The sequence below is a fragment of the Orcinus orca genome, chromosome 6 (genome assembly GCF_937001465.1).
Source record: "Orcinus orca chromosome 6, mOrcOrc1.1, whole genome shotgun sequence".
NCBI lineage: Eukaryota > Metazoa > Chordata > Mammalia > Artiodactyla > Delphinidae > Orcinus > Orcinus orca.
The window spans coordinates 70,360,847-70,385,583 of record NC_064564.1 but is presented as its reverse complement, the minus strand read 5'-3'; the positions used below and the strand labels follow the sequence as shown (position 1 = coordinate 70,385,583).

At 41.5% G+C, this 24,737-nt stretch overlaps 1 protein-coding gene across 7 annotated transcripts in view; it reads right to left on the bottom strand.

Annotated features, from left to right (window-relative positions):
* PIP5K1B (phosphatidylinositol-4-phosphate 5-kinase type 1 beta) overlaps positions 1-24,737 on the bottom strand; it is a 327,342-nt gene that overhangs the window by 208,944 nt on the left and 93,661 nt on the right. For 6 of the 7 annotated variants that reach the window (XM_004276420.3, XM_004276421.3, XM_033440220.2 and 3 more), the window contains exons 2-3: positions 12,035-12,119; positions 8,811-8,879 (exon numbers count right to left, since the gene is read on the bottom strand). In XM_004276420.3, the coding sequence (XP_004276468.1) occupies positions 8,811-8,879 (69 nt within the window). In that variant the 5' untranslated portion in view covers positions 12,035-12,119. Of the gene's footprint in view, positions 1-8,810; positions 8,880-12,034; positions 12,120-24,737 lie in introns of those variants that run through there. The other variant, XM_033440219.2, reaches the window with a different exon arrangement.

Sequence of the window (24,737 nt, the reverse complement as noted above, 5' to 3'; positions counted from 1 at the left end):
ACAGGTGGTCCAGCTCAGACGCTACAGAAACACTGGAAACCCCAGCTTCCCAGCCCGTCATGAACACCAAATGCAACAATGCAGTGGTTCTTATTGCCCCCAAAGGAAACTGTGCAGCAAGTTTAGCGTGTAGCATATTATCCCCTGGAGTCAGTGTTTAGGGGGCTTTCCATGGTTAACCAGGATGCAGAAGCATGGCAAACCTGGGTGGCTTAACATACAGATGCTCCCTCCGAAGTGAATGCTAAACGAGGTCACTGAGAAATGAACAGCTCAGGGAACCACCCTGGAGGCGGGGGTGGGTTGGCTTCTCTTCCTCTTCAGAAGCTGCTCAGAGTTTTTGCTTAATTACCTGCCACTTCTTTCTTAAAAGTCATCAAGGCAGATTTGAAATCATTTGCTTTAGGGCTTTTCAAGGAAGAAGACAAGCACAGGTGATCTTCTATGGAAGCTGAGGGATCTGGAGGGAAGATCTGTACAAAGGGGTGGGTGGCAATGGTAAATGATTATACATGCTTCTAAACTGAACGAGATTATTTAAAAACTCCAGCTCTCTGAATGGTGCAGCTCATCTCCTTGCTGCCTAATTTTCAAAGCACAAAGGCAGCCCACCATTAGAAGCACATCTTTCTCTCTTATTTCCGAAGCCACTGCTGCTGGGAAGGAAACACTTCTTCCAGCTCTGTCTACTCTCTGATGCCCAGGCCAGACCAGAGCCAGCTTCAGGATGCTAAGTGACAACACTTCTCCCCGTAAGCCCAGTGCTGGGGGAGGAAGCGACACTGGCTGCCGTGCTCAGTTCTAACAGAACTAAAATCTGATTGGAAATCAGAGGCTGAGGGATTCTGCTTTTGCTAATACAACAGTCACTTCACTCCTTGGCATTCCACTTTTCCCAGGATGTGTTCACATCTGTTAAATTGTTTGACCCTCACAGAGCTGTGAGCAAGTATTAATCACATGTCATCAATGAGAAAAATTAAGATTCAGATCAATTAAGGAAAATGCCTACGATGATACAACCAGTATCTAAAAGAGCTGGGGCTTCCCTGGTGGCGCAGTGGTTAAGAATCCGCCTGCCAATGCAGGAGACAAGGGTTCGAGCCCTGGTCTGGGGAGATCCCACATGCCGCGGAGCAACTAAGCGCGTGTGCCGCAACTACTGAGCTCACGCGCCACAACTACTGAAGCCCGCGTGCCTAGAGCCCGTGCTCTACAGCAAGAGAAGCCACCCCAATGAGAAGCCTGTGTACCACAACAAAGAGTAGCCCCCTCTCACCGCAACCAGAGAAAAGCCCGCGTTCAACAACGAAGACCCAACGCATCCAAAAATTAAATAAATAAAAAATAAAACAAAAGAGCTGGACTCACATCTACCCTCCACTTAAAAGGGTAGTTGAGTTTGGCTGAAAAACCTTGTCACTGCTAAAATTCTGATAATTCTTTGTTGTGGGCTCTGCCCTGGGCATTGTAGGATGCAGCACTGCTGGCCTCTACTTCCTAGATGCCAACGGCACCACGCCCCCAGTTTTGACAACCAAAATGTATCCAGACATTGCCAAATGTTCCCTGGGCACTGGTTGAGAACCACTGGGTTAGGGTGTTTTGGATTAAGGTGAATTAGGAATAACACTTGGAATGCCAAAGCATCACTCTTCCTATAGACCAATGTAGTTGCTATTGATGACGAGGGCTGCGTAATGCAAAGACAAAGCTGTCTCTGTTAAGCTACAGAGTGTAGCTCCCCCAGGGCAGAAAGCAAGGGTCTTATTTCTGGAAGTCGTGGCTTTCTAGAGTCTGAAGGGAAGGAAGAGCAGTCAGGGCTTGGGACACATGCTAACCCTTCCCCCCACCCCTTCTTCCCATCTTAAAATGTTACTTATTCAATATTTGAACAGGCAAAACATTCATATGGTTCAAAATTAAATAGCCATTAAATGTATATACAGAAAAGCTTCCCCTGACTCAAGATTCCCGCCACCCATGTTTCCCTAGAGGCAGTCAATGTTGATAGCTGCCTGCGTATCTGTCAGAGACGTTTTATAAAAGAGCTTGTGTTTAAATAAATGCTTCCTCTTAGTTCAAAGTATCGCTGAGTCATGACTTCACTCATGTTTAAAAAGTCATAAGGGACATGTTCTCTTGCCATGTGGTAAGAGGCAGGCATCATCCTCCCACCTGGTCCCTGCCTGCCTCCACTGAGAGGAACACTGACTGAGACAGTGGATTTACATGACAACATAGGTCTTAAAAAACAAAACAAAATGAAAACAACCTGGGGAATTTGGATCAAGGACCCTGTTTGTATCCAGAGTGGTCAGTTTCCTACTAGGTCATGCTGAGTGCTCTCATCACGTGTGCCCGTCCTGGCGGAAGTTGGTTAACAAGATTCAGACCACACCTGAAGTCAGGGTGTTGGTGCCAAAGGTGGGCCCTCCAGACCTCAAGTAGCCTGTGGTAGTCATCAACACCAGAATCTCCTAGGGGAGCCTGTTGTGGGTAGGCCCAGGATGGAAGGAGGAGTAGAGGAGGGAGGATGACAAGCCTGGAATGACACCTTTGGGATGGAGAGGTGAAAGAGGGAGGAAAGCAAGTGACAGGACTAAAAATTTCCCACACCTATCCACAGCCAGCCGACTGGGAAACACTGATCGCTTCCGATGGACAAGTCACCAATTAGGACATCATATGCCTGGACCTTTTCATCATCTTCCTGACAAAGAATTGCTAAGGGACCTGGGATAAGCCATTGAACTACGCTGACATGTTTGTTTTGGAAAGGTGGGGGATGTGGGGTGGGCAATTTCCTCACATACAAAAAAGAAAAAACTCAGACCTCTGGCATTGGTATTTTAACTCGAGTTTAAACCATTCTTAAAGTGAACTGATGTCCTGCTTTCTGCTTCCTTCCTTCCTTATCACCTTGTTAAAAAACATCTCTTCTTCAAACTTCTCTAGTTCCATCAATGGCAGAAAATTTCTAGTAGTTACTCTGACTGGAAACTTTCAGGTCACCCTTCATCGTGGTTTAGACTGTCATTTCATCATGTCACTGATCTCCGAACCAGTGTCATGGTACCTCACTGCCTAGAGCTGCACTGTCCAACATGGTAGGTGTTAGCCACATGTGCTTATTTAACTAAAATGAAAATTTAAAATTCCTTCCTCAGGGCTTCCCTGGTGGCGCAGTGGTTGAGGGTCCACCTGCCGATGCAGGGGACACGGGTTCGTGCCCCAGTCCAGGAAGATCCCACATGCTACGGAGCGGCTGGGCCCGTGAGCCATGGCCGCTGAGCCTGCGCATCCGGAGCCTGTGCTCCGCAACGGGAGAGGCCACAACAGTGAGAGGCCCGCGTACTGAAAAAAAAAAAAAATTCCTTCCTCAGACACATGGGTCACATTTCAAGTGCCCAATAGCCACACACAGCTTGTAGCTACCGTATTAGTACAGATTACAGAACATTTCCATCATTGCCAAGAGTTCTAATGGACAGTGCTGGCTCAGAACAGGAAATCCAAACTCCTCCAACCAGCACGCAAAGCTAGCTGTCACTTAGAGCCAGCCCATACTTCTGAAATCGCCTCTGCTTTCCCCAAACAATGACACGTAGCTTTGTCTAGGTCAGACTCTACTGTCCCTCCAACAAATCACGTTCATCCCTGATTCTGTGCCTGTGCCCATCGGATTCCCCGTCATTGAGACAGATGACTCGGTTAGTCAATGCACAGTCGTCGAATGAGTGGCATTTTCTGCCATGACAAAAAGCAATGAGGCATGTAAGAACTTTTTATCCCAGCAAAATGTTCTGCTAACAAACAAGTCCAAGAAAAGGACTTTTCCCCAGGAGACTGTAGGGAACTTTGGGCTTGTCAGGACTCGCTAGAGGATTAAGTGAAATGCCACTTGTCTTGGCACTTCACGCCACTTTGAGTTGTTATTTTCTTCACACGGGCCTCCTATCTGTTTTTTTCTCTTAAATAAATTGTATGGATATAGGAAGCAGAGACCAGGCCTTACACGCATATCTTTTGCATCTTCCTCTCCTATCTCACTTCTCTACCCAAAGAGTGCAGAGATTGCAAACTGGCCACCATGTGAGGACCAGATATGATTGATACAGTTTGTTGCTTTTTCCAGAGTGTTGTTTTTTTTTTTAAGAACGGAAAAGTTGCTTTATTCAGGAGGCCAGCACCTGGGGACACGGTGGACTCCTGTCCAAACACTAACTGCAACATTCTGCTAGACCATGAAAGTTTTTAAAAGGAGAATCATTTGGGGAAGGGGCCGGCGTCTTCGTTATCTTCCACTATGTACAGGCTTTCTTCCAGAGTGTATTTCTGAACAATTTTGAACCAGTTGCCAATCTTTAACAATTAGGAGATTTTACATCAGAATCTACATTTTTGGTTTCTTGAGAAATCAGTTATCTGGCAACCCTGGGTGAGGACTCATGCAAAGCTCTATTAGCTAGCGTTTAAGGCCCCCTGTCCCCTTTATAAAAGGAATGTATTCTCGTGTTTACCACCTTCCCCCTGCTTGTTTTACTCCCTTGTTACCTGCCTGGCCCCTTAAAGCCTCTGCGTTTACAATTCTTGTGGAAGACACCCAGTAAATGAACTGAGAACAGAAATACTACGCTCTGTAACGAAGCCAGACAGCCCTTAATGCCTGTCTTCATGGGCGTCATGTTTGTTCTAAGCAGCTAAAATCAGAATTCTTATCTCAGCCATTAGCTGAAGACATTAACCTTCCCAGCTGATTTTAGCTACTCCTCCTGGGCTTGTCAGGAACTGATAATGGATTAGAGAAATGGTCAACTGGAAGAACAAAAAGCAGTCAGCCTAAACAATCACGTGCAAATAATTGAAACTCAGAGAGCATAACAGTGTTCCATGAACTCTAAGTGTTCCCTAAAAACACGTGGACATCACAGCACTCACGACGCTGAGTGTTGCTGGCAGCTGCCCAATGCATCTTGACACAGAAAGCCTAAACCCGCTCATTAACTCTAACCCATATTGATTTCTCCTCTTTTGAACCTTTGTTATAGACTACTGTGTTCTAAAACTGTTTTCATGTCTTGGCTCTCCCACTCAACCGTCAGTTCCTCATAAACTCCCTTGATATCCTTCTCATGCCTAGCACCCAAGATCAGAGTGTTCTGAACCTGGATTGGCTTCAGTCACAGGTAAAATCCAATTGCTCATCAAACTCATTAAAAAGGAGCATACCCCATGGTCAGGGCTTCAGGGTTGGGAAAGAAAGTTAATTTTAAAGTATTTGTAAAAGGGACAATAGTTAATGAAATGCAAGGGACAATAGTTAATAGTTAATGAAATGAAATAGTTAATGATAAGCCTTGATGACACCCACCTAACCTGTTATCATTCCCAGTTTTCTGTCATCTGCACATTTGCAAAGTATAAATTTGATGTCTTCATGAAGGTCATGGGTAAAAATTATGAAGCTACACAGGGTCAACTCGCATCATGTCAGTAGAGACAAGAATGTTCCAGGTACCTTTAAATCAAGATCCACTAAACTTGAGAATTCTCCGTATCTGCGACCAACTTAATGATTCTTTCATAATAGGAAATGCAGTTAATTTGACATAAACTCTATCTTTATGAACCTCTGCAGGTTTGTAAAAGACATGTGTTTCTTCTCTAAATGTACATAGCTATATGTTTACAAACCCATGCTCAAATTATGCCGAGGAACAGTCTCACATCTGGTTTCCAGAATGTACCTTTTCCTCATTTTTGAAAATAGGGATGATATTTGCTCATCTCCTGCCTTTTGATAAACCTTCCATTCTCCCAATCTTTCAAAGCTCACACTCAGTGGTTTCCCTATTCTAGCTTCAAGTTCTTTCATCTGGGACATGGTTCAGCTGGGCCTAGAGACAAACGCATCTGCAGTAGCTAATGTAACTCTTACTATCACCACTCCTAACACCACCATTAACACCCATAGAGTCTGTCATACAGAGTGAAGTAAGTCAGAAAGAGAAAGACAAATACCATATGCTAACACATATATATGGAATTTAAGAAAAGAAAAATGTCATGAAGAACGTAGGGGTAAGACAGGAATAAAGACACAGACCTACTAGAGAATGGACTTGAGGATATGGGGAGGGGGAATGGTAAGCTGGGACAAAGTGAGAGAGTGGCATGGACATATATACACTACCAAGCGTAAAATAGATATCTAGTGGGAAGCAGCCGCATAGCACAGGGAGATCAGCTCCTGCTTTGTGACCACCTAGAGGGGTGGGATAAGGAGGGTGGGAGGGAGGGAGATGCAAGAGGGAGGAGATATGGGAACATATGTATATGTATAACTGATTCACTTTGTTATAAAGCAGAAACTAACACGCCATTGTAAAGCAGTTATACTCCAATAAAGATGTAAAAAAAAAAAAAAGACCTCTTGCTTAATGCGGAAGAATTCAGTTGAATAGTTCAGCTGAGCTGTTAACCTGTTGGCAAAGCAACACTTTCTCTAAATGATCCCTTCTTCCTGCTTTGCATAATAACACCATATTCACTGAGGGCTAAAGTTCTAGGCATTATGCTGTGTCTTGGTGCTCTTCTTACAGAGAGGGTCCTCCTCTTCCGTTGCTAACCTTCCTTTTAAAATCAGAGGTCATCAAAAAGGTCCCTATGCCATCACACATAAAAAAAAAAAATCATAGATTTTTTTGGTCCTCTTAAGTTTCCTGCATCTTCTCTTTATTTTTCAGAATTATTTGCTATCATACAATATGATTTTTAGTTTTTATAACCTTCCCAACATTGCTGAGTCAGATACCCTGTTAGGGACATTCATCACAGAATCATACCTATAATATTACTGAAAACCTATTTTACTAATTCTTGAGCAAGACATACTTAGTAAACTCCAAGATCGCATGGTCACATGCCTTCTATTACTTTTGCATTACTAAAGAGCTCCTGGAAATCAGAACACAATCAAGAATCACAATATGCATCTTGAGGCTGACTGAGAAAACTGCCTGAAACTGCTCTGAAGGAATGCCAGGCTGACAGTTTGACCATCTCTGTGTTGGTCCCATGTATGACTGAATTTACAAAGAGTCTTGGGTAAATGAGATAGGCTTTCGTTTTCCACCTGTGTCTGAAAATAAATAATTCTGTATTGCTGTCTCTGTTCGGATTAACAAATTTTAGAAGCTGTAACATGACACTTGTGAGCTCGGGAATCTTTAACCTACTCTTCCCCAAACACATCACCTCTTTGGATGGCAAGCTCTCTGTTTATACTTCTAGGTTTGGCTGAGTAGAAAAGTCAGAAGAAAAGATATACCAGGAAAAAGGGCATGTTATTCCACATGAAAATGGAACAGGAAATACATCATGTTAGTTCCGTGACCTAAATCTGTGGTCAGATCACACGGCTCATGGGACTTGATGACACAACTTCTTGCTAGCTATCCATTACAGAGTAAAAGGCAAAAGGAAATGTTAAGGTATATCAAAGCTTCAATACGCAAACCTTCTACTCCCCAGAGAGGAGGAGGGCAAGGTCTTTTAAAAGCTAAAAAGCTAAAATGTACAGTCCATTTAAAATCAGGAACAGCAGTGCTTGGGAACATATATTATCCAGCAATGCTTCTGAACATTACCTTGGTTGTTAGGAACCAAGAATTTATCGAAGTCGAAGAGTGGTCAGGCAAGATACTCTGGGAAGTCTAGAAAGAGATTTTTGTGAAATGGGCTGAAGACATGGAATCTGAGAGGCTTAGAAAGGGGTGAGATGCAATTCCAAGCTACAAATCTTCTTTAAAGGTAGAAGATGTTTGAAATTATGGTGGCAAGTAGCAAGTCAATAAAAAGGTTCACATAGTGAACAAAGAACACTGCACACACATAAGGGCCTTCTTCTTAGGCATAAAAAGGGTTTTCAAGTAACTACCTTCTGTCAGTGTTCTGTATCACGGTAACTGTGGTGGGCAGAAAAATGGCCCCCAAAGATGTCCATGTTCAAGTCCTTGGAATCTGTGAATATGCTACATTATGTGACAATGAGGAGTAAGGGTGGAGAAGAAATGAAGGCTGCTAATCAGATGACTTTAAAATAAAGGGATTGGGCTTCCCTGGTGGCGCAGTGGTTGAGAGTCCGCCTTCCGATGCAGGGAACACGGGTTCGTGCCCCGGTGCGGGAAGATCCCACATGCCGCGGAGCGGCTGCGCCCGTGAGCCATGGCCGCTGAGCCTGCGCATCCGGAGCCTGTGCTCCGCAACAGGAGAGGCCACAGCAGTGAGAGGCTCGCGTACCGCCAAAAAAAACCCCAATAAAAAATAAAAATAAAATAAAATAAAGGGATTATTCTGGATTATCCAGGAGGGCTCAATGTAATCACAAGCATCCTTTAAAGTGTCAGAGTGATAGGGCCCGATAAAGACTCAACTGGCCTTTGCTGGCTTTGAAGTCGGAAAGAAATCATGATATAGACAATGCAGGCAGCCTCAAGAAGCTGGAAAAGACAAGGAAATGAACTCTTCCCTGGAGCCTCCAGAAAAGAATGCAGCCCCGTAGACACCTGGATCTTGACCTAGTGAGACCCGTGCCAGACTTGTGACCTACAGAACTGTAAGAAAATACATTTAGGTTGTTTAAGCCACTAACTTTGTGGTAATTTGTTACAGAAATAGGAAACTAAGGCGGTAACTTACATACAAATGCTTTGGAGGAAGAAAAGGCTTATGGCAATATTAGCATTCTAAGCAATACAAGTGTTCCTCTTTTTGAGCTGAAAAAAGACGATAACACACTCACTCACCTTTTTATAGGTTTTTTCTTCGTTTTGTTTCCCAGGTGCTGCATCTCCATTCTCAGCAGCAGACGACATCTACAAGAGAAAAATGTACCTATTTGAATTTAGATATTCTACTCCGAAATACAATATGCTAATAATATTGTTACCTGTTTTGGTTAATTACATTTTTGTTGTTATGCTGTTGTCTCCAAGAAAGGAAGAGATTTCTCAGAATACTAAAAAAAATTCTGTGTTCCCCAGTCTTTCCAAAATAAAGCTTTACATATAAATCATTTTGGCAGCACATTTTACTCCGTATGCTCTAAGAAAGAGGCCATGGAAGTCCAAGCCCAGATCATATGTGTATAAGTTTCTTTCTACAAAGCCTTAAAAAATTAATTTCTTTCCCCTATTCTTCTGGTTATATATACTTCCTGTAAAAATATCTGGAAAGTACCAAAAACATGAATCAGAACAAAAACATTACCCAGTTCTACTGCCCTTGGGCAACTCCACTATTCACATTTTGGTATGTTTGTTTCCACCTTTTGTTCCATGCACTTTCATACTAAAAATATTATGATACTATCTTAACACAGCATTTTTCGCTGAACACTTATGTAATAAGCATTTTCCCATTTGATTATAAAAATCTCAATGTAAGAATAATTTTTTCTAGTTGCAAGAGACACCACTGGGTGAACACAATTGCGCGTTAATACTTTAGTTAACAATGCCAACATTGAAGGACAGTTGAGGTGGATCAGGGGTTTTGTTTCTACAAATAATGCAACAGTAATGATTGTGTGCTTCTACCTTTGTCCACCTTCAATGTTTCCTTGCACTAGTTTCCTAGAATTACTAGGTCACTAAACAATCGAAAGCTCTTACCACATATTGCTAAATTTCTTTCCAAGAAGAATACACCCATTCACACTAACAGCAATGAGTGGGAGCTGGTTTCATTACACGCTTAGCAATGACTATTATCATTTTAACTCTTTGCTAATTTGACAGGTGAAAGGAAGCACCTCCTGATTTTAATTTACATCCTTGAAAATTATTAGCGAAGGTTAACATTGTTTGCATATCTTTTTTTGGGTCTTTGTATTTCTTCTTGCAACTTTTCTATTATTTTGCCCACTGATCTATTGGGGTCTTGGGTATTGATTTTTTACCTATTATGGCTAGTAATATTAGTGGTTTCCTTATTGATTTTTATGTATTAAGGTTATTAATCTGTTCACAAGCACATTATTAGTATCTTCCATGCTGCTGTCTTTTAATTTGTTTTATAATTATGACATGGAGAAGTTTTACATTTTTCATACTTAAAACTATTGACTATTTTTGTGATTTCTTCCAATGCTTTTAGATAAAATTTTATTTTTCATTGGGAGGTATCAGATGTTTAAACATGTGCTCCTCTCATCTTTTAATAATAAGGTTTTTACATTTTCTAATTCATCTGATTTCTTAAAACCAGTTACCTATGTGGTAAACAAGGATAACTACATAACTCAGCGTGCCATGATATTTAAGGGTCTTATCTTAAATTGCAATGAGGAGCATTCTATACACCATGGAGGAGAAAACTTCTGACTTTCTCATAAGCCTTTGAAGCACATTTTAAATCTTGGGCTTTCAATAAACATAGTATGCACTAAACCTAAGGATCTGCCAGCCATTTCTCTGTACTGGAACTAAATGACTGCCATGAGCTGGATGTGACTAAAAACCACCCAAGAAAATGAAAGAACGGACCATGGCAAGCCAACCTCACCAGACCTATGACTGCCCACCAATCCAAGCATTCTCTTAGATAAACTTTCAGTTCCATTTGTCTCCATTCAATCTGTCCATATTTGAATATGAAGTTTTCAAGGACAGATGTTTCATACACTACTGCTTCCCACACTGTATCTGCTTATTTAAAGAATAATTGATTTTTCTAGTTACTTCATAATATGAGTTTTGAATAATATATTAGTGGAATTGGGATATTTGAAAGGTTTTACAATATCAGGCTCAGGGTAAAAACCAAACCCAACCCTGTATCATTCCCCTGGAAAACTCAAATTACATAATCACTATAAGAATATATAAGAAAAAAAAAAGAATATATAAGGAGTTATCTGATATTTGATCCCTATTTCTGTATTAGAGTATGTTTGTGCAATTTAGTATGTACTACCACTAATAAGAGTAGGATTTTCCTTAATCTTCAACTGTTTGATAGAGCCCACAGAATGAAGACTTCCCTAAAGAATGCCATTTCAGTAATTTCACTTCTAAGCCTTTGCAGCTTTTAAAACTGAAAAACTTCAAGAGCAATGCTGAAAGGGCTTGAAAATACAGTCTTAATGAGGGGTTGACAAATTGGCATGAATGAAGGACGGATGATGAGTCTTTTTTTATTACTTTGTAAATCATTCCTGACTAGACAGTAGAAAAGAAGTGGGTAAACTTAATATATTAAAAAAAAAAAACAATTCCCTTTAGGCAGTACAAAGCAGATAATAATGTTAAAAGCAGACCATGAGACATCACCTGGATTCAAAGGTTTTTGTTTGTTTGTCTCTGTTTAACAAAGGTCACACGGACTTATTCACCAGGACATCCATGTAGGAGAGGTAAATGAGATGCTTGGGGATGCTCTGGTCAACTGCAAACGGCTATTAACATGGTCACAGCGACAATTACTGTCTCTTCCTAGACTTGCTATGTTCTGCACTCGTTAAGGTACATCATTTACAACTATGGAAGCCAAGGTAAGTATGGATTAAAAACATTGCTTTTAAAAACATTATAATCATATATATTTCTACATATGCAAAAAGGAAGGAGGAAAGAAATTCACAGAAGTACTGGTAATTATCTACAGATGGTGGGATTGTAAATGCTTTGGGTTATCACGTTAATATTTTGCTATATTCTCCAAGTATGCTGCAGTGAGCACTGCTACATTTAGAAATAAGGAAAACACTAATGCTAGTCAAATATTTAACCATACACAGTAATTAATAGCAGAGACCACATCTCCTGGGTTCTGCCCCTTTTGGCATGCCAACATCCACAACATTTCCTGTTTCTATTTGCTTGCTGTTTGTTTTCAATTTGATAATGTCAAAATTAAAGGCCATGAACTAGATACATGATTTAGAGTATTTGTAAATATAAAACAAAAGAGTAAGGGCTTATAATGAGTCCGTTGGAATTAATTAAAAATATAGACCGTACTGCCTTACCTTTGTCAATGAAATGGCAAGTCATCTGTTATTGGTCGTGATGAGTGGCCTATTCATTGTTGAGACTGTTTTCCTTCCCAGGTTCCTGTTAAAATAGAAATCACTATTCATTATTTATTCATACCTCTACTTCATCTCCCAGAAGAGATCAGAGGTGGCTATAGGGATACACACAATGCAATCAGTTAAAACTAAAATAAAGAAATGTGTGTATAAATAAAGGGAAGATAAAGGTGAGGAACAAGATGGTGCCAGCAGTATGGGCTGTGCACAGAATGTGAGCCGTGTAATCCTGTATAGTTGTTGAATACCCTGGTCAGTCTCCAGTTTGACTCTGAGATTCCTAGTGGTCACAGCAGAGGAAGAAATCATCAGTTACATAAATGCCCAATGTTCATAAGATAAAAACAAGTCAGTTGCTCAAATGAACCACATTGGGGATTGAGGCTGCAGTGGAAGTTTCTCCTGTGGGTCTTCAAAAAAGAGACCCCACGTGATGTGTGGATAATTTTGCAATATTATCCCTGTGATAAATCAACTGTGATTTTCATGAAGGTTGGTTCAATAACATAACTTCAAAGACAGTTCAACAAACCTTTTTGTCCTATAATTATGTTTTTATACAAAAGAGATACTTGCTTATGGTAACCAATTTTAAAAATACAGTTTAAAGTAAAAATGAATAAGGTCCCATCAGTATCCCCCCAATGAGATAACCAATGGTAACAGTTTGTTGACTATCCTTCCAAAATCTTCCCTATGCTTACACACACACATGCACACACTTATTTCAGCCACTTCTATCAGCATTTTAAAGATATTTTTCAAATCTATATTATATATCTCTCTCACTTAAAAATAACTGTATCAGAACTTCCCTGGTGGCGCAGTGGTTAAGACTCCACGCTCCCAATGCAGAGGGCCTGGGTTCAATCCCTGATCAGGGAACTAGATCCCGCTTGCATCCCGCAGCTAAGAGTTCGCATGCCACAACTAAGGAGTCAGCGAGCTGCAACTAAGAAGCCCACGAGCCACAACTAGGAGGAGCCTGCCTGCCGCAACTAAGACCCAGCGCAACCAAAAAAAAAAAAAAGTTACAAATGGAATCCTATGGTGTAACCTTTAAAAAAAATAATTGTACCATATTCCACAAAATAGATACACCATCATTTAAGCAATCACTCCCTCCTGGACAAACATGCAGACAGTTTCCAGGTTTGGCTACTGTAACCAGAGAAGGAATAAACAGACTTACATAAACATCTCTAATGTTCTAGTACTTTTATTTCTGTGGGAAAGAATGCTGGAAATTGATCCAAAGTTGATAAGTGCATTAAGTATTTGAAGGACCTTTGTTACATTCTTTTCTGTAAAAAGGGTGAAGCAATGAGTCCCACAGTGCATAATGAGTACCTGCTTAATGACATACTAATCAGCACTGGATGTTTGCCATCTTTAAAATGTTTGCCAATCTAATGGGCAGAGAATGACACCTCAGTCATTTTAATTCACGGTCTCTTACCACTAACGGGGCCTATCCTCTTCACAGCTTTACTGGTGATTTACATTTTCAGTTCATTTCCTTTTGCTTATTTTTATACTGTGCTGTTTATCTTTTTTTCTTTTATAATCAATCTGTAAGATCTCCTGGTGTATTAAACATTAACTGTGTCATATGAGCTGCAAGCTATTGTTCATCTTTTGGCTCTGTTTATGGTGCCTTGTCAGGTAGACATTTAAAATATTTACATAGTCAAATCTACTAATTTTTCCTAGATGGACTGTGGATTTACTGTCTTACTTGGGGGAGTTCTCCCAAGCCTGATGTTTAATTCTGTTAGAAAGCCATCGATTTCCTTTAGATTTTTAAATTTATTGTCATAAAGTTAACACATAATATTTTGTTACTGAAGTCTTTCGATTCTTTTGGGATCCAGGTAATGTCTTTTTCCTTATTCTTGATGGGGTGTGTGTGTGTGCATGTATGCATATGTGTGTGTGTATGTGTGTGTGTGTGTGTGTGTAGACATAAAATGTGTATGTATTATATGTTGCATATATATGTTATAAATATGTATTTTTGTTAGTCAGACTTCCCTTTTCTATTATTTGTTTTTGTGGCCATTTCCATTAATTTTAGCTTTTAATATTTTCTTTCTTTGGGCTTTAAAGAATTTCTTAGATGCACTACTTAGTTTATTTTCACTCTTTTAAAAAGATAGTATTAAAATCACTTAGGCTACAAAGTATTCCTGAATATATTAATGATTTCCTCATAAATTTTGATGTGAAGTATTGTTTAATTTCCAAATAATTTGTAATTTTGGACTTGATTTTCAATTTGATCCAGGAATCATCTATAAGAGAGTTTCTTAACATTAAGTATTTATATTTTAATATATTTTTAAATATATTATAATATATTTTAATATATTATTATATTTAATAATAATATTTTAATTATTAATCTTTTCATTCATTGCTATATTCTTGTTTGCACTGGGATCAAAATATGGGATAAGTAAAATTTCCCCTTCCACTCAAGCTCAAGCTCAAGTTTTTTCCTATGGCCATAGAAACAATTTTTTGTAAATGTTACATAGACACAAGAGAAAAACGTGCCTGTGTCCTGTCTCTAGGGTAGAAAAACACTATATTATTGCCACCTTATAACATTGTCTACTTTGTCAAATTATGAAAAAATACAGTAAAATTCTCTGATATGGTTATAGGTTAATCATATTCTCCTGTATTTCTACTTTTTATTTTTTGCCTTAAAATTTCCATAACTACGCTGGCCGTGTACAAAGGATATATGTATAATAGTGTCCTTGCGAATTGTACTCTTTATCTGCAAAAGTATCTTTTTTTCTTATTTAATAATTTTGGTCTTGGATTCCATCTTGATGCTAATATCCTCACTTCCTCCCTTTTATTTGCACATGCTTGGCATCTTCTTGTCCATTTTTTTATCTTCAGCTTTTTTAGTTATTGTCATTTGGTTTCAGCTGTGTTCCTGACAAACAGCTTAAAACTGGATTTTTTTTTAACCAATCTAAGAGTCTTTGTCATTTGAAAGGGGACTTAACAAATTCACATCTATTGTGATTAGATTATATTTGGTTTACTTGCATCATATTTGTTTACTATTAATTATAGTTATGGTTCCTGCATTTATTTTTATCTATTCCTTTCTTGCTGGGTTAATAAAATTTACAATTCTATTTTTTCCCATTAATTGAAATTTTTTATTCCACATATATTTTGCTCATAATTATCTTTCTATTTTTAAACCATTAAGAGTCTATGTATTTCTAGTAAAACATAATAATAATAAAATGACTTTATGCCATCCCACTACCCAGGCATTTTTCCTATGGTCTATTGTGCTAGACACAGACCTGTGCCACCCAGATCTCCCCTCAAGGAGGGCAGGCTGCTCACCACTAAGAGTGTGGTCAGCAGACGCCTCCGGCTGCCAGCCCTTTCAGGGTCTGCCTCTGCAGGGAGCCTCCTCTCGCAGGCCCTGGCCTCGCTGGGGCTGCACACAGCCTGTGACTGAATGATGGGGCAGCTCCCCACTGAGTTGGCCCCGGCTTTGTGGGTCCTACATGGAAGTCTGACTTCTTCCTCTGCTTGCCTGACTGTGCTTCCCCCCTCCTCCTTTCGCAGGTTGTATCACTCTCCAAACTGTGTGGCTTAAAACGACGGAAATTCATCCTCTCACAGTTATGGAGGCTGAAAGTCCAAAATCAAGGTGTCAGCAGGGCCCTGCTCCACCCAGGCTCTGGACTGCATCCTTCCTTTCCTCCTCCTAGCTGCATGGTGGTGGCCGTTCATCCTGAGCGTTCCTTTGCATGCAGCTGCATCACTCCAGTCTGTGCCTCTGTTGTCTGCCTTCACGTGGCATTTTCCTCTTCTTATACGGACACCAGTCCTATTGGATTGGGACCCACCCAATGACCTCATCTTAACTTCATTACATCTGCAAAGACTCTATTTCCAAATGAAGTCATGTTTCACAGGTACTGGGGGTTAGGACTTCAACATATGTTTTTTTGACCCCTGAAAACATCTTGCACCCAAAACTCTGTCCCAGTGCCTTCTTCTAGAGAGCCCAACCCATGACATCTGTTCTCTTCCTCCCCCGCAAGAGGAGATATATGGAATATTTTCACTCTCTCAATGACTGCTCCATTTTGAACCACTAAATAGCTCCTCTTAGTTGACACAGCTCTTCTTCTTTTTTTTTTTTTTTTTTTTTGCAGTACGCGGGCCTCTCACTGTTGTGGCCTCTCCCATTGCGGAGCACAGGCTCCGGACGCGCAGGCTCAGCGGCCATGGCTCACAGGCCCAGCTGCTCCGTGGCATATGGGATCTTCCCAGACCGGGGCACGAACCCATGTCCCCTGCATCGGCTGGTGGACTCTGAACCACTGCGCCACCAGGGAAGCCCGACACAGCTCTTCTTAATGAACAATTTATAGCTCACAGTCATATTATTAACATTTATTTAGACTTGACCACAAGTTTTACAAGGTTCATTGCTCATCATTGTTTCTTTGACTCTTCATCTCCTCCTATCCGAACACCTTTGTTCTGATTCAATTTTCATTCAGTTGGAACAACTTCTCAAGTAGTTCCTAAGAAGTGGCGCATGGATGGTCTGCTCTGTGTCATTCCATGTCCAGAAATGTCTTTCCTTTGTCCCCATGTATAACTAGATCTCTTGGATTCTTGGCTCCCAGACCTTTCTTTCATCTCCCTATTGCTATGTCACTGCTGTCTTCTTGCTTCCTGGCTTACAGGTGAGTAGTTTCACGCTAGTCTGATGCTTCTGTCTTGGTAACTTATTGGTTTTCTCTGTCTAGAAACCTATGAGAGTTTTCCCTTTGAACACATAGTTCAAAAATTCCATAAGGACAGATGTGTCTTTTTTCATCAATCCTGCCCAGCAAAGGGAAACTGACAAGAAGCTGTTACACGGAGATCTGATGACTTAAACCATGAATAATATGTAGGCTCTCTAGCTGAGGAACAAACAGACTTCATATCCTTCAGGCAGTGCTCTCTGAAAATTATTTCTCGTGACCAACCTTTTGATAAGAACTGGACAGGGGACCACTCAAAATTATAGTCTCTGGCAAGAGCCTGGAATGCAGAAATTCTAATGGCCAAGTAAGGGCATAATCATAAGACTCAGGTCTCCTTAGGAGATGTGTTAATATGTAATCTGACACGAGACTCCCTGTTAGAACTTATTTCCTTAAATTATTTCTGACATTAAACAGAGCCAATTAATAGTGTCATATGATTAGATTGTTGAAACACCAGCTCAGCTAACAATAATACATGCCAAGCAATGAAATTTTTTTTGACTTGATGATGGCTTATCTATCCTTTCTGGTATTTGGTATCTGGATTTTGTTAGCATAAGGAATAAATAATTTATACTATTTCAGAGCCTGCTACCTTTCTATGCTTTCATTCAATTGGAGGGAAGGAAAGACTCATTTATTGAGCAACAACTATGTGTGAGATGCTGTCACAAAAAAGATTTCATTTAATCCTGCAACGAATCCTTTGGCATTCTTCAATTCAGCTTGTGTGATTCTGACACTTGTAATTGACTGTTCTATAACATCCATGGGATGCAGTCATTTTTAATTTTGCTGAGGCTCTCTCTGTGAGGCTGGTTTGTAGAAGTGAAGCCCTTAGTGGTGAAGAAATATGGCAACTCCCAAATCCCTCCATCTCAGCCTGGTTTGCTGTTGTCTTTACCAATGCTGAGCATCAGAACCCCTGGGGAGCTTTCTGAAAATTCAGGTTCTCAGGCCATGCACCAAAACAACTAAATCACTGCCTCTGCATGGTGGGTCTGGGGAACCAGTTTTTTCAGTATGCTTCAAGGCCTTGGGTTCATCTAAGCTACTCTAAGCAGTAGAGGCAATAAATATGTTTTATCACTTCAAGAGAGATGTTAGGGTCCAGGAGGGAACACAGAACCTATTCTGGGTATGTTAAAGAAAGAGAATTTAAGACATGGAATTAGTTATAAAAGTGATGGGTGAGTTAAAAAGCTAAGAAAAAGATGGTGATGAAATGCAGAGACTAACATCGGCACCCCAAGGGCTAGAGGCACACCAAGGGAAGGGGTGTTACCAGACCTCAAAAGTCGGAGGGATCTGCGGAACATCATGGCGAGGGTGAACTGGAAGAGGTTGGAACTACAGAAGGAGGGGGTATATTTGGAGGCATGGTGAAGACAGTCACTGTTGCGGATACTACCCAGGGCACAGAGAGGGGGATACACTCTAGATTCTCCCTCAGCCCCTCTACCCAGCAATCCCTGTCTATGGCTCCCATGGGCCAGCCTACTGAAAACCATGTGACACAGGGAGCCCGAGAAATGTATCCTCTAGGAATGCCTGCCCTGTGACACAGAACAGGAGAAGAGTGAGGAATGGCTTTGAGACAAACAGGCCAGTGATGGGCTACAGAATGAGATACAAAAATGAGATAAAAATATGAATGTGCGAAAGCAGATATGAGCTAATGATATGCACAAGATACATGGTTCCCAAAGAAAATGTGGATTGGGAGGCAGGCTAGGAGCTGGTACAAACTTTTCTATTTTTATGACTCTGGGGATTTCCAAAGAGCTTAAATAGATCACTACAAAGTAGCGAGGGTCTACTGCAGCCTCTTCATTAAGCGTAGGAGTGAGGCTGTGACTTGGGACAATTTGCCTGGGGTCAAGTCAAGAGGTGGTGGGGTTGAGACTTGATCCAGAGCTGTCTGACTTCAAATCTACTGCTCATTCTACCATACCACACTCTCCCTCCTAGTTATTTGACAAAATGTTGGAAGACTGTCTACTAAATATTGCATTGCATTTTTCAATTTGTAAAGGCAATCAGGTTAGCTGACAATATTAATTTACATAATTATTTCCTGTAAAACTTGTTCGACATCAATGAGTCTCAATCTGGAGGGCATTTCTGAGTTTACAAGGTGGTAGGGGAGCTTTTCAAAACTCTACAGTTAAAGAATGGACTTGAGGACATGGGGAGGGGGAAGGGTAAGCTGGGATGAAGTGAGAGAGTGGCATGGACATATATACACTACCAAACATAAAATAGCTAGCTAGTGGGAAGCAGCCGCATAGCACAGGGAGATCAGCTCGGTGCTTTGTGACCACCTAGAGGGGTGGGATAGGGAGGGTGGGAGGGAGACACAAGAGGGAGGAGATATGGGGATGTATGTATATGTATAGCTGATTCACCTTGTTATAAAGCAGAAACTAACACACCATTGTAAAGCAATTATACTCCAATAAAGGTGTTAAAAACAAAAACAAAAGCTCTACAGTTACCGAAGGTTTTAGATATGTTATACTTGGGGGCCATATTCGAGTTAGTCAGATGTAACCCTTTCAACCTCTAATTTCCCAGCTAGGGCCATCGAAGTCAGTATTTTAATTTGCCACAGATGAGTTTGCTCCTCATGCAAGGCCAAATGAGGGGGGAAATGACTAATTACCAAATTACCCAACTAAGTAGGCCAACCTATAGATACAAGAGGCGAGGGGCACTAGCCATGAGTCCTTACCGATCTTCCCATAAAAACAACCCCTTCATTAAACACCAATGAAGCAACGCAACAAGGACTAATGGGAAGAACAGTGCAAGAGGCCTCTGAAGGCTTTGGTTTTCAGTCCATCTCTTCTACTGATTCTCTATGACCTTGGGTCCTATCCACTTCTTTTCTATCACGAATCCTGCTGACTCTGTTACATGGCGCTTCCGGTTTGGTGCCATCGCCAACTTTCTTGGGTAGAGCCTCCCCTCAGATCCTCTTTGGAATGAGGAGACTCACTAATCATTTGATCATCATGAGTACAACCTGCCCTATGGGAATTGATCTTCCACAAGTTAGCCAAATTCAAGTGTTTTCACGCCATTCAGGCTATCTATGGTAACCTTTCCTAGATCATTTCCCAATAGAGAAAGCAATTAAAACACAATTTGGGCCTTGGTCGTATCTGCCTGTTAATGTTAATCATTTCTGTTTAAATTATGCTCTTCTGAGTTCATGTTATCTGCCAGCAAACTAATTCACTTTTTCATGCATTCATCAACATCATTGAACAGTACATGTCAGGCTATGAGCTTGGCCCTGGAGCCATAAAGACAGAAACAGATTCTCGTCCTCAAAGAAGTCACATCAGCAGAAGAGACAGACATGGGGACAGGTACAATACACATGCCACGTGCTTTACTAGGGTTCTTGGAGAAAGAGCTGCCCAAGTCAGCCTGTAGGGACCATGGAAAGCTTCATTTATGAGGAACACTGAAACTGAGCAGTTTCTGGGGGGACACAAGGTTGAGACGTAGAGGGTGAGGAAGATGCCTGGTGTCATGGCAGCTTAAAGAAAGCCCCAGCAGGATGAAGCATATTTAACACATTTTCCGGCGTGTTCTCTGAGATCTTGAATCTGGCATTTTAAGAATATACCCAGAAGCAGGCTTAGGATGTTACTTATAGGGTTACAGACAGACATCCAGATTGCTCTTTCTACCTATGATCACAAACCCCTGTTCAGTCCCTTGCCTAAATAAAAATAAATCTGTAAAAAATGTATATGGTTTTCATGAAAACCTAGAAAGTCATCCTTAGGAAAATGTCAGCCTTGTAAGTAGTTTTGCTGGGGAGGTAAGAAGTATTGTAGTCCTTCCTGTGCACTTGGAAGGGGTTTGATACTCTTCTAATGTGGCTTTGGCAACAAACAACAATAACAGAACAGACAGGAAAAACCAAAGGCTTAAAAATGTGATAGGTTATTTTCCAAGGCTTAAATATAAGCAATGAGAATACACCAAACTGAAAACAATCCTTGACAGATTTTCCAAAGTAGAAATACCTATATTTTTCAAATGGGAAAAATTTTCTGTTTTATTAAGAAATCATAGGCTCATATTTCTTTCTTTAGAATATTTGCATAAACTCTCAAAGAAATGCAAAAGATCTGCATGTTGAGTATCTGCACAAAGGAGGCCACCTATACACACATATGTTCAGACATATGGTATGTTACACATTTGTAAGCTCAGAAGCTGTAAAAATAAAACCGTGGTGCTCTTATATTCAGCGTAATGCTCCCCTATTCCTACTGATGAAAATAATTTAAATGAGGTTTCGTTTCATGTATCTAATATTTATATAACCAAGCTGCTGCCAAAACCAATTCCAAACGGTGGCACCTGCTCGCTATGAATCCAAATGGAGACCAATCAAAACAAATTGCAGGGCTCTTATAGTCTCTCACGAAACACACTCATCAACTCTCAGAAAGGCTCTCACCAAGTGAATAAACAGAATAGCTATAAATGGCGATGACAAAAGGCTCAGCATAAAATGAACCACTCGTAATTCATTTTCCCAGCAAAGGTTGTGCTAAAAGAATTCATACGTCTTTTCAAACCAAGGCTTCACTGCAAACATTAGACAGAAGAAAGTAGCCCATGGAAACAACTGTGACGGGTGTGTTGGTTTCAGACCAGCGCAACTCACAGCCTTTCAGGAAAACACCATGATTGTACAATCTTCTCCTGCCCTCGTTTTCATGTTAAATACACAAAGACCTACTGTGTGTTTGTGTGTGTTTAGGGGTAGGGTAAGAGGGTTGGGGAAAGAGCTGAAAAGTCAGGAGAGCAAATTCATACATGGTCATGACACCTGGGCTTCCATTTGGCACAAGGAAAAGCCTCTATGAAGACTTCACAAACATTGTCACTTTTTTGTCTCTTCCCAGAGACATCTGGGACCGTCACTAAGAATTGCACATAGTTGGACTTTCTACCTCTATATAATGCTTACATTTTTCTTTCCCCGGTTTTACTAGACATTTGATATTGGGTAGACTTCACAACATTATATTCTTACTACACTGTAAACTTTCTCATTTTTTATTTACCAGATGATGTTTCCTTTCCACATTTTATTTCTAACCTATTTTCCTCTTTTTTCCCCCCAAGAGTATATGCCTCAGAAATTATTCAATTAGTCCAATAATAATAATTGTGTAAACCATATGGGAATGAATGCAGTCATGACTGGTAAAAAGAAGTAGTCCAAACAAAATAACCAAAATCGATTTGGTTTTGCTCCTGCAGCAGCGTTCAGGGTATTTCTGGGCTTATTTCATCTTCTTTAAAGAAAGTCACAGCAACACAGATCTCCTATATGCCCCTCAAACAAGGGACAGATCGTAGTTTACCCCAAAGCACTCTCTTTTGGCCAGTGTTTGTGGGCTGTGTGTCTGAGGGGAAATCTGAAAGGACAGAGATGGGGGTAGATAGGACCCTAAAAGAAACGCACTGCTCAAGGGAATGGCAAACGCTCCGAAGAGACTCTGAGCAGGTGAAAAATTTTCTAGAGTTCTAGGCTAATAACCTTAATAGTCAACAAATAATAAGAGAAGCTTCAAACGAGGCACAAATATAAAAGTCTAGATACAGGGAAAACAGCAGTGAGATGACCACTTATGACGCACTTTCACCCGGAAGAGTATTCATTTACCCAAACATTGATTCCAGCACTTCTATGGTAGGTACTTTGGGGGGAAATGACAATGAGTAAGATGGTCCCTGTTGTCAAGGTGCTTAAAAGAGAAGCCAAAACAAAAGCACAGAAATAATGGGCAAGTCTTTAACAGGATTAGGAGCTAATAGCTTTTACTTGGCTTTGCTTCTAACAGGTATTCAATTATCACAGTCAGAGGGCTTACATGGAATGTTCTAAAAAATGCAATTAAAAATTAAAAACCTTGACCCCCAAAACCCAAGGCCATGGGATCATAAATCAGTTATTAGTCCCTGAATATTAAATTTCCCAAGTTCTGTGTTCAGGTTTGAGACATCGTGACAGAGAGGTGTTTTCAACAAACCAACAATTTAACTGGAGAATCAAGACTAAAGGAGTTGTTCAGAGAAGAGGAGGTGAGAGGGTCTGGAGTAGGCAGTCCTGATGGATGGAGCAGCTGTCAGGAGACAGCGGTGGGTGCATCTGGGAAAACTACTCCTGGTGAGAGAGGAAGATCGTCCTGACCTAATAGCGGGGGATGAAGTTGGAGACAGTGATTAGTCCCGGGCTAGATGGCCTTGGGAGCCAACCACAGATATGAAAAACTAGAGAACACCTACTGAAGGCGTTTGAGTAGGAGGCCAATAATATTAAAAACAATAATATTGCTTAAAAGGAGACAGGATGAAATGGGAACGGAAGACTGGATTGAAAGAGTGAACGCAGCAGTTGCTGCAGGGGTCACGGTGGTGAGAACCTAGAAGGCCAGGTTGAGCTCGACACTGAAAGGACAGAGCCCTGAGTGGTGCTGCCAATGCAAACACGGTCAGAACCCAGGCACTGCCAGGGTCTGCGGAATTTGGGGGCCAGTCGGGGTGACTAATATTTCAAGCCTTGCTAATTGTGGACCATCATGGGAGCTCTAAGAGCAGCCGTCTCCCCGCCTGTGGTACCCTCCCCATCTCCATCCCAGCCTCAGGATGAACCGAGGGGCCACACTAGGCCCAGGCTGATCCACTGGGTTATATCCATATCGAGAACTTTCCCACAACGCAGGGACTAAGTGGTCAAGTGGGGTTGGTCTTGGACTTCTCAGGTCAGGGAGAGCCAGAAGCCAGCCAGAGTCACTGAAACTGAGAACCTCGCCATTTAATCAGACTAGAGAATGGTGCACAGACAAGGCTCTGTGTTTCCAGACAGACAGATATTACTACTGCCTGCCAACACCCAGCCCTGGAATCTAGTCACACTCCCTAGCTAGCAGCTGGCTTCTGGGGGAGTCCTGTAGCTTCAGAACACATCCACCATTCCCCTGAGCTCTCTGCAGGAGGTTCTCATCTTTATGGCCAAACTCTCCTTGACTAGGACAGAAAATCCACTATCAATAAGCTACCACAGGCTTAACTGAGGTCTTCACCCCATCCTCCGCCTGCCACCCTTTCCTCCGAGTCACGCCCTAATGGGCAAGGTGGTGACAACCAAGTGGTCATGGAAACGGGATGGAGTCAGACTGCCCGGCTTCACCAGCTGTACAGCCTCCGCATCTGAGAAATAGGGGAAATGACAGGATCTCTCTCACAGGGCATCTGCGAGGAGTGACCAACATGTAAGCATTCACGGTGTCCCGGGCGTAGAGCACACACTCCAGAAATTTAGCATTATTGTTATCATCAGCCTCCTCAGCTACTCGCACCAGCAGGGGCACCATGAGCCACAGCGGATCCTGTCACTGCTGTGCTTCCAAGCTTCACGTGGCTACGGGGCAGACTCCCAGCACTCAAGGCCCTGCAGAGTCTCGGGCTCACGGCTCTGCTCTGCCTGCGCATTTCTGCCTCCCTGGAGGTGGGAGGAGCCTTTACACATACACACCGCGCCCCGCGCCTCACCTGCCCCCTCTCAAGTCTCAGGAGAGCATATGCTCTTCCACAGCCTCTTGCCTAAGCCCGGTATTTGTTCTCCGTGACCTGTGCATCAGTCCAGTGTCTTTCGTCTCTGAGGACTTCCTTGATTCCTTCTATCCTTCTATCCTAGAAGAACACAGTGCTTCCTTGGCTGTGCTCGCAGAATCTCCATCGACCGCTTACATTTTGGTGTTTGTGTGACCCCAGACTGCATTTGC